Source organism: Rhinolophus sinicus, chromosome 2 (genome assembly GCF_057876585.1).
Source record: "Rhinolophus sinicus isolate RSI-liver-muscle chromosome 2, RSI-T2T, whole genome shotgun sequence".
In the NCBI taxonomy this organism is placed as follows: domain Eukaryota; kingdom Metazoa; phylum Chordata; class Mammalia; order Chiroptera; family Rhinolophidae; genus Rhinolophus; species Rhinolophus sinicus.
In genome coordinates, this window is record NC_142502.1 from 12,408,314 (window position 1) to 12,419,794 (window position 11,481).

At 35.2% G+C, this 11,481-nt stretch overlaps 1 protein-coding gene across 1 annotated transcript; it reads right to left on the minus strand.

Moving 5' to 3' along the window:
- Positions 1-464: 464 nt before the first annotated feature.
- LOC148758741 (VIP peptides-like) lies at positions 465-7,265 on the minus strand. Its single transcript, XM_088794800.1, has 5 exons — positions 7,162-7,265; positions 6,261-6,350; positions 5,182-5,286; positions 4,346-4,444; positions 465-603 (listed from the first exon to the last, which is right to left on the minus strand). Exons 1-5 carry the CDS (start codon positions 7,263-7,265, stop codon positions 465-467), a joined length of 537 nt encoding a protein of 178 aa, XP_088650926.1.
- Between the last annotated feature and the right edge of the window lie 4,216 nt (positions 7,266-11,481).

Consider the following 11,481-nt stretch of genomic DNA (forward strand, 5'->3'; position numbering starts at 1 on the left):
AGTGGTTTGTGTAGAAAAGTCACTTAAATATTTAATAATATGTGAAATCAGATGTAAAAAAAAGATATAATTAGTCAACTTCACCTCAACTTGTGTAAACCACTTTGCAGTTACTTGTAGTTGTAGACTCTCACTATGTAGCCATGTTTTTTAATTGTCACAAAGGAAAGTGAGCAATGCTTCGCCTTGTGATAATATTGGTTCATCATTAATGCTTGGGATCTTTCTGATTCCCACTTGCTCTATCATTTCTTTAAGACTTCTTCATTAGAATTTAAGATCCATAGCCTGAATTTTAAAAAGAAAACGTCTTTACATAACATTTTGTTTGCTCTATATTAATAAAATTCCAGTTTTTGGTGGGGCACATAAAACAAAAACTAAACAAAACATTCCCAGCCTTTTTTGCAAAAGACTATCACCATAAAACTATGTTCTCCTCAAGGAGATGTTAACATAAGGTATCAGCCGAACCAGTATGTACTTTTGCTTTCTCTCTTCTTTTTTATTTCCCCTGCCTCTTCCTCCACTTGCTGCAAGAAAGCAGATATGATGGCTGGAACTCCAGCTGCAACTTTGGATTCTGAGGAGAAGTGTCCTGCCCTAGGAGATGAAAGGTGACCAGGAAGGGGTTTAGATTTCTGAGGGCTTCATGGAACTGAACCATCATACTATCCCTTGACATTTTATTTTTGGCCTAATGTGAATAAGGAAGTTCTCTCTTATTTAAGTCACTGTTATTTTAGGACTCACACATAATAAAACATTCAGATAGTCCTACCTTACATATCAAAAAGACCTATCTAGTGCATACAACTGTAGTGCTAAAACAAGGTAATGCCATTTCCTTTAAATTAATCAAAACAATAGAAATTATTTGCAATGACAATCAAATATCTTTATTTTCTATACGTAATTTCATGGAATCATTTTGGGAAAACAGTTGTGTCTCCAAGTGTACCTTCATTGATGGAGGTTGGTATGTAACATTTTTGAGTGATTATGTAAAAAAATATTACTGAAAAACAAATGCTCTACTCAGTTTACATTCTTCACATACTTAACACATCATCAAAGAAAGGTCCAATGTCAGAAGCAGAGGCCATTTTCCTTCATTGAAACACTACAGTATAAAAGAGTCTTTAGCAATTAGGGATTTAAATTTGAGTGACTGTTAATCCCATTCAAAATAAAGTTTGCCTGCTGATGTGGGAACGCATAACATTTTTTGAAAATACTTTTTGAAGAAAGAATTTTTATTTTGTTGGTGTTCTCTTAGACATTTTGAGATTTATTTAACATAGCATTCCATCTGCTTACCATTCAAATTTGGAGACACTGATTATCTGCTCCACTCTTCTGAATAGTTAAGTACGATACATAAATAAACACATCAGTTTTGCTCTATTACTACCCTTCCGTTACACCTCATATAATTTACTTATCATGAAATAGATATGGCTCCAAAATGGCCTCTGCTTCTGACATTGGACCTTTCTTTTATGATGTGTTAAATAGATATTTGTTACAAAAGATATACAGGTTCTGGAATTCCAGAATTTTCATGAGTTAAAGGTAAATTTAAGAACTCTGAAATAATATTTGCAATGTAAGCAATAGTTATTATGTTGGAATAAAATAAGTCACAGCATAAAGAACACAGTATTTTAGTTAGTTTTGATTTTGAAGTGCTTTTATTGAATTTTTTATGTAGAAATCAAAGCATAATTACTTCACCTAATCATTTTTCTTCAAGAATTCTGAAAAAGAAAGAATTGGTATACATGTGTAAAAACATTTTTATTTACAGCATATTACTTTCATTCATTTTCCACTCACTTGATACACTTCAGTTTCTCTTTGCCCTGTCAACAGCCTGTCAGAGGAGATAGTGTTGTGTAATATCAAGAGGGAATCTGCCAAAGGACTGTTTGTCACAAATGGAACTGCAATAAGAGGGGTTCGCTGGTCAATCATTAATAATTGCCCATTTGTATTTTCACAAATGATTGAGCTTCAAGATTTTCTGTCAAAATGATTTATTCAGTCCTATCCATTCAAAAAAGGAAAAAAAAAAAAAGCGGGGACGGGGGCATGGAATCACATAAATGATCAAACAACTAAAAAAACCTGGGTGATTTATCCTCCTTTGTGTTTTAGTGTGTATTGTATTTCTTAATTTAAAGGAGAGGACTTCTTATAAATATTCTTCCTAGAAGCTATGTGTGGTGATTACATAGCTTGTTTGAGCAACGGGGCTTGTTTCTCTGAAATATCCTTTTATAATAAAGAATGGGCAGATCCAGAGCAGATCCAGAGCCCCTGACTTTGTATCTCTGTTAGAGGTGAAGGGGTAATCAGTGGACAGAAGCAACCAATGGTGCACGTGTCCTCCCAGACACCCTGTCCACTCTTGAAGACTCTAATGAAAACCTTAGATATTTCCTCCAGGAACTGAAGAAAGACCATTAATTGTCTTAGGTCTTAGCTAATCTAGTTTACTCTCTTTGACATAGTTAGATATCTAGTCTACCTTCATGTTTTACAAATAATGTTTTATTTGTAAATAAATCTCTTCCATTTTACATATTATCTTTGGTAGCACTCATGCTATTACAGCAAAGCTGAAGAGCTGTAATGGAAAACATATAGGCCACAGAACCACAAATATTTACTGCATAGCCTTTGAAGAAAAATTATGCCAACCTCTGATACAGTGATGACTAAGCACTTGCAAAGTCTCATAAATATTTTTTATGGGCTAATGTCAACCTTAAAGTATCTCAGGTTAGAAATATGTCTTGTATCCATGTACAGATAAAAACAACTGTGATATCAAGTTTATCAGTTAACAAACAGAAAAAACCTATTTGCACTTTCTCTTTTCAAAATATATTTTACAATGACTGCTGTTGGAGTCATAGTACTTACATTCACTTTATAGGTAAAATAACCTAAATTGGACTTTTGCTGCAAGAAGTTTGCTGTATTTCAGTAATACAGTTAGACCCAGAGTGCCTTGGTATTTTCACAGTAACGAGTCATGCTGTAATTTGCTCGTATTTCCTGTACTTCAGTGAGGTGCTAGCAGTCAATTGTGGGACTCAACATTGAATTAACAAAAGCAGCATGGCTGGATTCTCCAAAGAAAGACAGTGTTTCTCATTAGTGTGAGTCAGTCTCCACTGTGTTATATGTTTACAGAAGGATGGGAATATGACTAAGCAAACTAGGAGATACCAAACTGTTTCCTCCTTCTTAGCTTTCTCTGTTAGGTGATCACCACTCTGCAGGAATCGTTTAAGCTGTCTACTGGCTTGGGGTTGTTCAGATCGAAGTATCCTTGTTAGATGAGGTTGCATTGTGAGAACTCTAAGATGTATCTTATTAAGTGACTCTTATCTACTTAAATAACTGAATGGTTGCGGTAAGAATAAAATAAAACACTCAGATAGTCCCACCATTAGAGAGGTGTCATCAGCGTTGTCCAAAGATCTTTCTCAGCATTTCTAAAGTGGTGTAATCATAGCTGCCAACCAGAAAGAGACATTGTGCATGTTAAGCCTCTTAGATGAGAAAGCATCTAAAGAAGAGATAATGTGTAACCTATACTATTATCTGTGTTCTGGGGGCTAAATAATTATCTTTGAGGTTAGTTATTATCTATGAATTGTTCTTCAACCCTTAAGTAGCTATAACTATTCTTACAAAATTATAATCTTGGGTCAAATAGAGTCATCTTGTCTGAACTCATCCAACTAGGATTGTGCTTAGTATTCACCATCTAAACAAAAATAATTGGAATATAAAGAGAGATCATCCCACTTCCTGTTATTGTCCAATATCTATCACCACAGAGAGAAACAGGTTTTATAGGATCTCACAGACAAAAGAACTCAAGGCTGAATTTAGTAAAATCAGGTTTTGAATATGCGCATAAAGGAGTTCAATGTGATTCCAGATTGCTAATTGAAAATGCTTTACATGTTTTAAATATCAGCACTATTGATAAAACCTGTTTCCAGATTCAGACTACATACCTCAACATTCACCATTTTTAACTCTAGAAGCACAGTAGAATCAGCTGGGGAGCCCTAGAAAATACCAATGTCTAGAGCCATACTTCTAGAGGTACTAATTTCCTGGCCATGAGTTTTGGGTAAGGCCCGGCATCGGTATTTTAACAATTCTCCAGGGGAGTCTAATGGCAGCCAACATTGAAAATTACTGCTTCAAAGAGTGTAGATAGATAGTGAGGCCGAGAGATAGATAAGTTCAATCACATAGTTTGTATTTTTAAAGTCGTTTATAATTTGTCATTTTACCAAGTTTTGTCCGTCTTTACCTAACACCGAGAGATTCAAATAAACGTTTCAGCGCTAATTCCTCACTGGTATTTGCATCCGACGGAGGTATGGTTGTCTCGTCCCCTGAGATGTCATCGCTATGATATGTGAGGAAACAGAAATCAGAGTTTTAACAAGAAATGGTAAATACAACAAAGTTCCAAATATCTTGGGTCAGACAAAAAAGAATTCCAACACCCAACTCACTTTCTTTCACAAAAATACTAAAAGAAAAATACACCAAAACCTAAAAATAGAGAAACTAGGAATAATCCAACACATTTTGGCATTTTCTGGGGTGGTGTTAAATCATATTCTGTAGTAAATTAGCAAATAATTTATAAAATAATATAAATGGGGAAATATTTGAAGTTGTGTTCTGCCATTAGGAGGAAATTTCTTTAAAAATAAGTGCTTTTAAAAAAGCTATTCAATCAAATATTCAGCTATTGTCCAGTTAAAGAAAGAATCTTCCAATGTTTGGTTTGAACAAGAAGTTAAAAAACAGATACTATGGTTAACCCTAAAATTTGTTTCTTTTTATACTATATCTTATTTTTACCATGCAAAGTTCAATTTGATTGCAGATTTACAAATGATTGCTATTTAGTAAAGTAGTGTCTCTGAACCAGTAAGTATTATATTACAAGAAAGCCTGATTTTCTAATGCATCGGACTGGTATATTTTACTGGAGAATATGAATTATTTTTAACTACATTGAATATTATCAAGAGTTATCTATTTGGAACAAAAGAAATAAATTGTGAACAGCAAAAATATGATTTGCAGATTAAATAATTATAATGTGTTGAAAAAAATAATAAATTATCTTACCTATCTCGTTTTCCAATAAAGGACTCAACATGTCTTTTGGCAGGAAGTTGGCCCAAGAGTCTTTTATACTCGCTGGTTAAAATTTCCTCAGCATGTCTGGCATTCCTAAAACAAGGAAGAAAGAATACTATTATTTTAGAAATGTCTTTCTAAAATATTATTTTGGCTCAATGAATAAGAAAGAAACTAATCAGCTTATTATGATTATTTCTTGAGCAAGCTTAAGTCCAGAAGGATATCTTAACCCAGTAAAAGATATTTTCTTGTGATTTATGTCAAAATATTTTATATATTTCCAGCCAAAATATTGAAAAATTAAACAAATTAGTTTTTTTAGAGGGATACCTCAGTATAAATGCTCACTGATGGAATCTTTCAAACTAAATCTTCTCTGAGACATATTGGTGGGAAAACATATTAAAATTGGTTCCTATTTTTTTACTGATTGATTCATGCATTCATTCGTAATGCTTTATTCATGTGCCATGAGTAAGGAAGGACATGTTAGAAAAAAACTATTCTGATTTTAATAGAAACACTATTATGCTTTTGGCTTTTTCTTCTCCAGAAATATTTGGAAACAAAATCTTTTAAATTAGAGAGTATCTTAGGACCTATCAACCAACTTTTCTGTCCTACGAAGGAAGCTTTTATTTTTTGTCTTCAGTATAGAGTTTCTCTGTCTCTAGTTAAATGCTGCTTTAGACAAACGCGTCTGTGAATGAGTAGCTTTTATTATTAGGCATATTTCCTTTACATAGATGTGAAACACTTGCCTTAGAACTTCCTCTATCATGGAATCCTAAATACTGAAGTTTTACTAGAATTAGTATTTCTAATGCTGACAATTTGCGCAACAGAATGTAAGTGAGTGATGGCTCATCCTGGCTTGCTGCTACCTCTGCACATGAACATCATGGACAGCTGCAAGAGCTGCAGTGAGTCAGGCTGGAGGAAGCCATGACACATGGAAACCTGCAGTGTTATGCTGCAGGAATAGCTTCATGGAGACACAAAAATAAAACCTTTATACTTCAGAGATACATTTTCTAAAATAAAACTCAATAAAATGAACTCACCTTTCATTTCCAGCAAATGCATTTGGCAAGATGTCAGTGTCTGGTGTTAGTAAAGCTGGATCAAGTTCATTTGCTCCTTCAAATGGTTTTCTGTCACCCAATATGTTAGGAAAAAGACAATAGAAGTAGAACACATTCCTTTCTCAGAAGGCAGCACTTTTGGTTTTACAAGCATTTGAATTAGAGACTCAAACTCTTGGGAAGTATGACCCATTTACAAAATATGGATAGCATAATTGACAATGGCTTCTGTGGTTATGACAGTATTAATAGTAAAATTTCGGTTTATCCCATAAATTAGATGCCATATAACTTTCACAAGATGTGTGTTCTAAGCATAAGAGCTAATCAGGTCAACTCTACCTGAGCATTAAGCAAAGTAAGCGCCCTCTGTAATGTCTTCGCTTTGCTAAGCTAAATTCCACAAGAAGAACGATTTCATACAAAATAGAACTTTGAAGCATTTTTAATATTCAATATGAAAACTGGAAGTAATTTGTATATTTGTTGATGTGTAGCATCATTTGGCCCAAACATTTCTCAAGATCTGTGTATTGATTTGTTTCCTTTCTCTATTTGTCAAAACATTACTTCGTAATTCACCTTGGTGTGACATCTTGCTTTGTATTGATCATCTCCAAAGAATCTTTCTATCTTTGAATAGCCACTCAGATTCAATGTATTTTGTGGGCCTTCAGGTTTCTAATCTTATGTGTTAATATAATTTTAGTAAGAGATATAAAAAAGAACAATCTTCTTGACATGGTAGGGGAAAATTTGCAAAATATATCAAACAAATAACACAGATTTTTAAAAAATGAGTTGTTCTATATAACAGAAAGGAAATTCTCAGTTAGATAAACATGAAATCTTCCACTGTGTGAATTGAAAGAGAACTTACTTCAGAAAAGGTGCTTCGAAAAGAGGCCAAGCCAGCATTTGTGAGAAGAGCACGCTGAAAAGTGTCAGGTGCACTAGGAGCTGGGGCTTCCTTCGGGTTTCCATCTCTGCACCACGAAAGGGAGAGAGTCACATCAGATTTTCCAACCACAATGTCTCCAGACAGGTAATTCTTTTGTTTTTAATTTATTGAGGTAACATTGGTTAATAGCATTATGTCATGCAGGGTGTCATGTGGAGTCTCAGCCCTCGCTCTCCACATAAGAATGCAGGATATGGTGAGACCACAAAGGAACACCCATGGAGCCATAGAAAGGGGAGTCATACCATTATATTCTCGCTGGTGGCTGGGTTGGACACACAGGAAGCAGGAGGCACATCATTCGCAACCTGCCATCCTCTTTTCTGCCTGCCCACCAGCCAACCAACCAATGCAGTCATGGCAGTTATATTAGTGGCCAATTGACCAACTGGTTACAGCTGACAGCCAACCAGTCACAGCCTACGACCATCCAATCACAGTTGATGGTCATTTACTACCTGAGACAGCACCTTTCCACGTGAGGCCAAGAGCCTGGAAACTGTATTCCTGGCTCTGTCCCCACAAGGTAACATTTATTAATAACATTATGTTAGTTTCAGGTGTCCCATTCTCTAATACATTATGTTTATGTTGTATTCTGTGTTCACCACCCAAAATCTAGTCTCAGTCTGTCACCATATATTTGACCCCTTGCTCCTCTTCATCCACCACCCCCCATGCCCTTTGGCCTCTGGTAACCACATACTGTTGCTTCCGTCTATGACTTTCCTTGTTTTGATTGTTCATTTGTTGCTTTCTGTTTTAATCTCACATAAGATTGAAATTTTACGGTTCTGGGTCTTTTCTCTCTGACTCTTTTCACTGAGCATGATACTCTCAGGATCCGTGTATGTTGTCCAAAATGGCGCTAGTTCATCATTTTTTATGACAGAGTAGTATTGCACTGTGCGTATGTACCAGTACTCCTTTACCCAGTCAAGTCTCAGAGGACACTTAGGTCATTTGTATGTGCTGGCCACCATTAATAATGCTGCAATGAACTTACGGGTGAATATATGTTTACAAGTAATGTTTTCAATTTATTTTTTGGTAGATACACAGTAATCTTGAGTGTCTAATAGAAGTTTGTAAAGCTTCTTGCATAGTTTGGAAAACAATTTTCGTCTTATAGAAAGAGTTAAAGGCACTATGATTCCTTTTTAAATCAAGAGGATTTCCTTTGCTGACAAGGGCTTGAATAAAAATTGAGATCCCTTTCAACTGCTGCCGATCTCTCACCTGGCACGTAGTTGGCCCACATATATTGAATGCCATATTCATATGGTTCTAGAAGAAATCCTGGGTACAATATTCTTATTACAGAGTTGAGACATTCAAGTTTACTATCTTTGCTAAGAGTTTCAAAAAACTGATTGTTCTTCTACTAAGTGTTGCATCTGGTAATGTAAACCTCGGTATGTGTATTAGACAAAAAATGTATCCTATATACATTTTTTCATATTTTTTTGTAGATATTACTGGAAACTTATTTCCTTACATATGGGCTTGAACAATTTAACTCAATTAATAATGAAAATTAATACGAAAAAAATCAGTGAAAAACATATTACCATAGAAATAAATTTTGTCACAAATAGAGAACTATATCTAAAATAGAATGTGTTTTTACACCTAATCCACATACACATTATATTTCCAAGTAGTTTCTAGTTAGGTACTTAAAAGTTCAAGATCTCTTTTTCTCTGTCTATAAAAATCATGCATTTCAACTTAAAATAAAGTGAAAAAAAATAATGCCTAGGTTCACATAATCAACTATTTACATGGAAAGAACAGCACTTAAAAATGAATTGAAAACTTCAAAAATATGTGTACCCAAGGATCCCTTCAGTCAAAAATTTATATTCAAGAGAAACAAAACAAAACAAAACAAAAAACCCTACATGTAATCATTAATTAAAAAAAAAGTTAGTACTGAGTAAAAGAGCAAGCAGGGAAAGCATCTGTCAACAAAAATAATTCAAAAAAGCCCTTCACGTTTCAGACTTGAAACATTTCTATACTTACTCTCTGACCTGGGAAACTTGTCTTTGGCTCCACCAGTTCTCTGCCCTCAGAGCTGAACCAGAACCTCGTCCTGGCTAAGGGTTGGTATTATTGCCAGCAGCTGCTTTGCACTCTACCCTGACCAGCATTTCAAGGCCCCTCATTTTATAGGGTTGTGCTTAGGGCTGAGCAATCACAAAGCTCTCTGAACTACGTCACAGCTGTGCTCCCACGGGATGAATAGGACTGGAGGTTCTTGTTCAATTGTCCTTATATCTGATTTATATATTTATGGTGAGTGACTTAAGATGTAACAGATAAAGCAGAGAGTTTCTCTTCTTTAAATAACAAAAGGTACTAAGTTTCATGTGAAATGTTTTAATCTTTAATCAGCAATAATGATACAGGAGAATGAATAGTGTTATAGCCAGGACACTGGGCTTCCTTCAGAAAATAAGAACGTTATGTAAAGGAATAGATTTAGAAAGCAACAAACACTTATGTCCATGATGCTTACAAGTATAGAATTCTTCTTTATTATAAAACATGAAATATCCTTATGCCTTTTTTATGTTTATGCCGTTCGTTTAGATCCTGATTCATGTCATGGTTCTTGAGATCTATCCTAATTTGAGAATCCTCTAGAAGGATTTTTCCATCTTTCTGTCCTTAATTCCTCTATGTGGAAACTAACCCAGTATGAGTTTCAAAGAAGCTCGGAGCTCGTGCAACATGCACGCGGATGTCAAAAGCAGGAGGAGCACGAGTTAGAATATCACCTTTCCCGATACACAGTGACACGCACAATCTCCGTGATGCAAAAGGAAATTGCCAGACTTCTACCTCAAGGGGATTCGAAGCGTATTCCTATTTAGAGTTTATATCCATCATTGTTGTAAGTCCTTGTACTACGCAGTGATTTAGTTTCTCCCCCACTGCAGAACACACGCCCACACCCACAACCACAGCAACTTTGAACGTTTCCAGCTCAGTCAGCTGACAGGTGATCACAAGGAATAGTTGGAAAGCATTTATGGACTACTGAACTTTGATAAATACTTAATTTCTATTGGTGGGCTTTTTGTTGTTTTTTCACTTTGGCATGTTTCATTTTTCTTTCTTTAGTTTTGTGTTCGTTCAGGTGTACAAAACAATGTCATTGTTAGACATTTACACGCCTCTCAAAGTGATAACCACCCTCCCTAAATTGACTCCTCCTCCTATATCGTACATTTCTGTTACACTGCCATTGATTCTAGGTCCTGTGCTGTGCTCTACATCTGGTGACTATATAACTGGGGGGCCAAAAAATGTATACACATAACTTGTATTCATCTTTTGTTTGTGGTATAGTTTGAGTATTACAATGTAATTGGAGTTTTTTTCTTTCTTAATGTGTGCATACATATTTTGGCACCGTGTGTGTAATATGTGGGTGAGTGTATATGTGTGTGTGTGTGTGTGTGTGTGTGTGTGTGTATTTTTAAAAAATATATATATTTGATGTTTCACATTATTCACCTTCAGCCTCAGGTGTACAGTGCAGTGGTCAGGCATCTACACCGTCCATGAAGTCTTGTCTGTAATAAGACAAGTGCCCATGTGACTCCCTATAAAATCTTTACAACATTATTGATTATATTCCCCAAACTGTCTTTCATAGCCCTGTGGCTATATTGTGATTAAAATTTGTACTTTCTAAATCCATACCTTCTTCCCCATACCCACCCCCCTCCCACCTAGCAACCCTCAGTTTGTTTTTTCCTATATCTCTGAGTTTATTTCTGTTTTCTTTGTTAATTTATTCTTTCTGTAGATTCCACATATAAGTGACATCATATGGTATTTGTCTTTCTCCATCTGACTTACTCAACTTAGCATGATATACTCTAGGTCCATCCATGTCATTGCAAATGGTAATATTTCATTCTTCTTTATGACCGAGTAATACTCCATTGTATAAAGGTACCAGAGTTTCTTTATCCAATTGTCTATTGATGGGCATTTTGGTTGTTTCTATATCTTGGCTATTTTGAATATTGCTGCAATAAACATAGGGGTGCATAAATTTTTTGAGTTAGTGTTTTGGATTTTTTTGGATATATAACCAGGAGTGGAATTGCTGGGTTATAAGGTAGTTCCATTTACAATTTTTTGAGAGACCTCCAGACAGTTTTCCATAGTGGCTGCACCAATCTGCAATCCCACCAACAGTGCACAAGAGTTCCTTTT

Coding starts and splice junctions, on each gene's coding strand:
- LOC148758741 (XM_088794800.1), bottom strand. CDS start 7,265: ATGGAAACCCGAAGGAAGCCCCAGCTCCTAGTGCACCTGACACTTTTC. Junction 6,351..7,161: donor TTCGAAGCACCTTTTCTGAA/GTAAGTTCTCTT, acceptor ATTGGGTGACAG/AAAACCATTTGAAGGAGCAA. Junction 4,445..5,181: donor TTTATTGGAAAACGAGATAG/GTAAGATAATTT, acceptor CACATATCATAG/CGATGACATCTCAGGGGACG.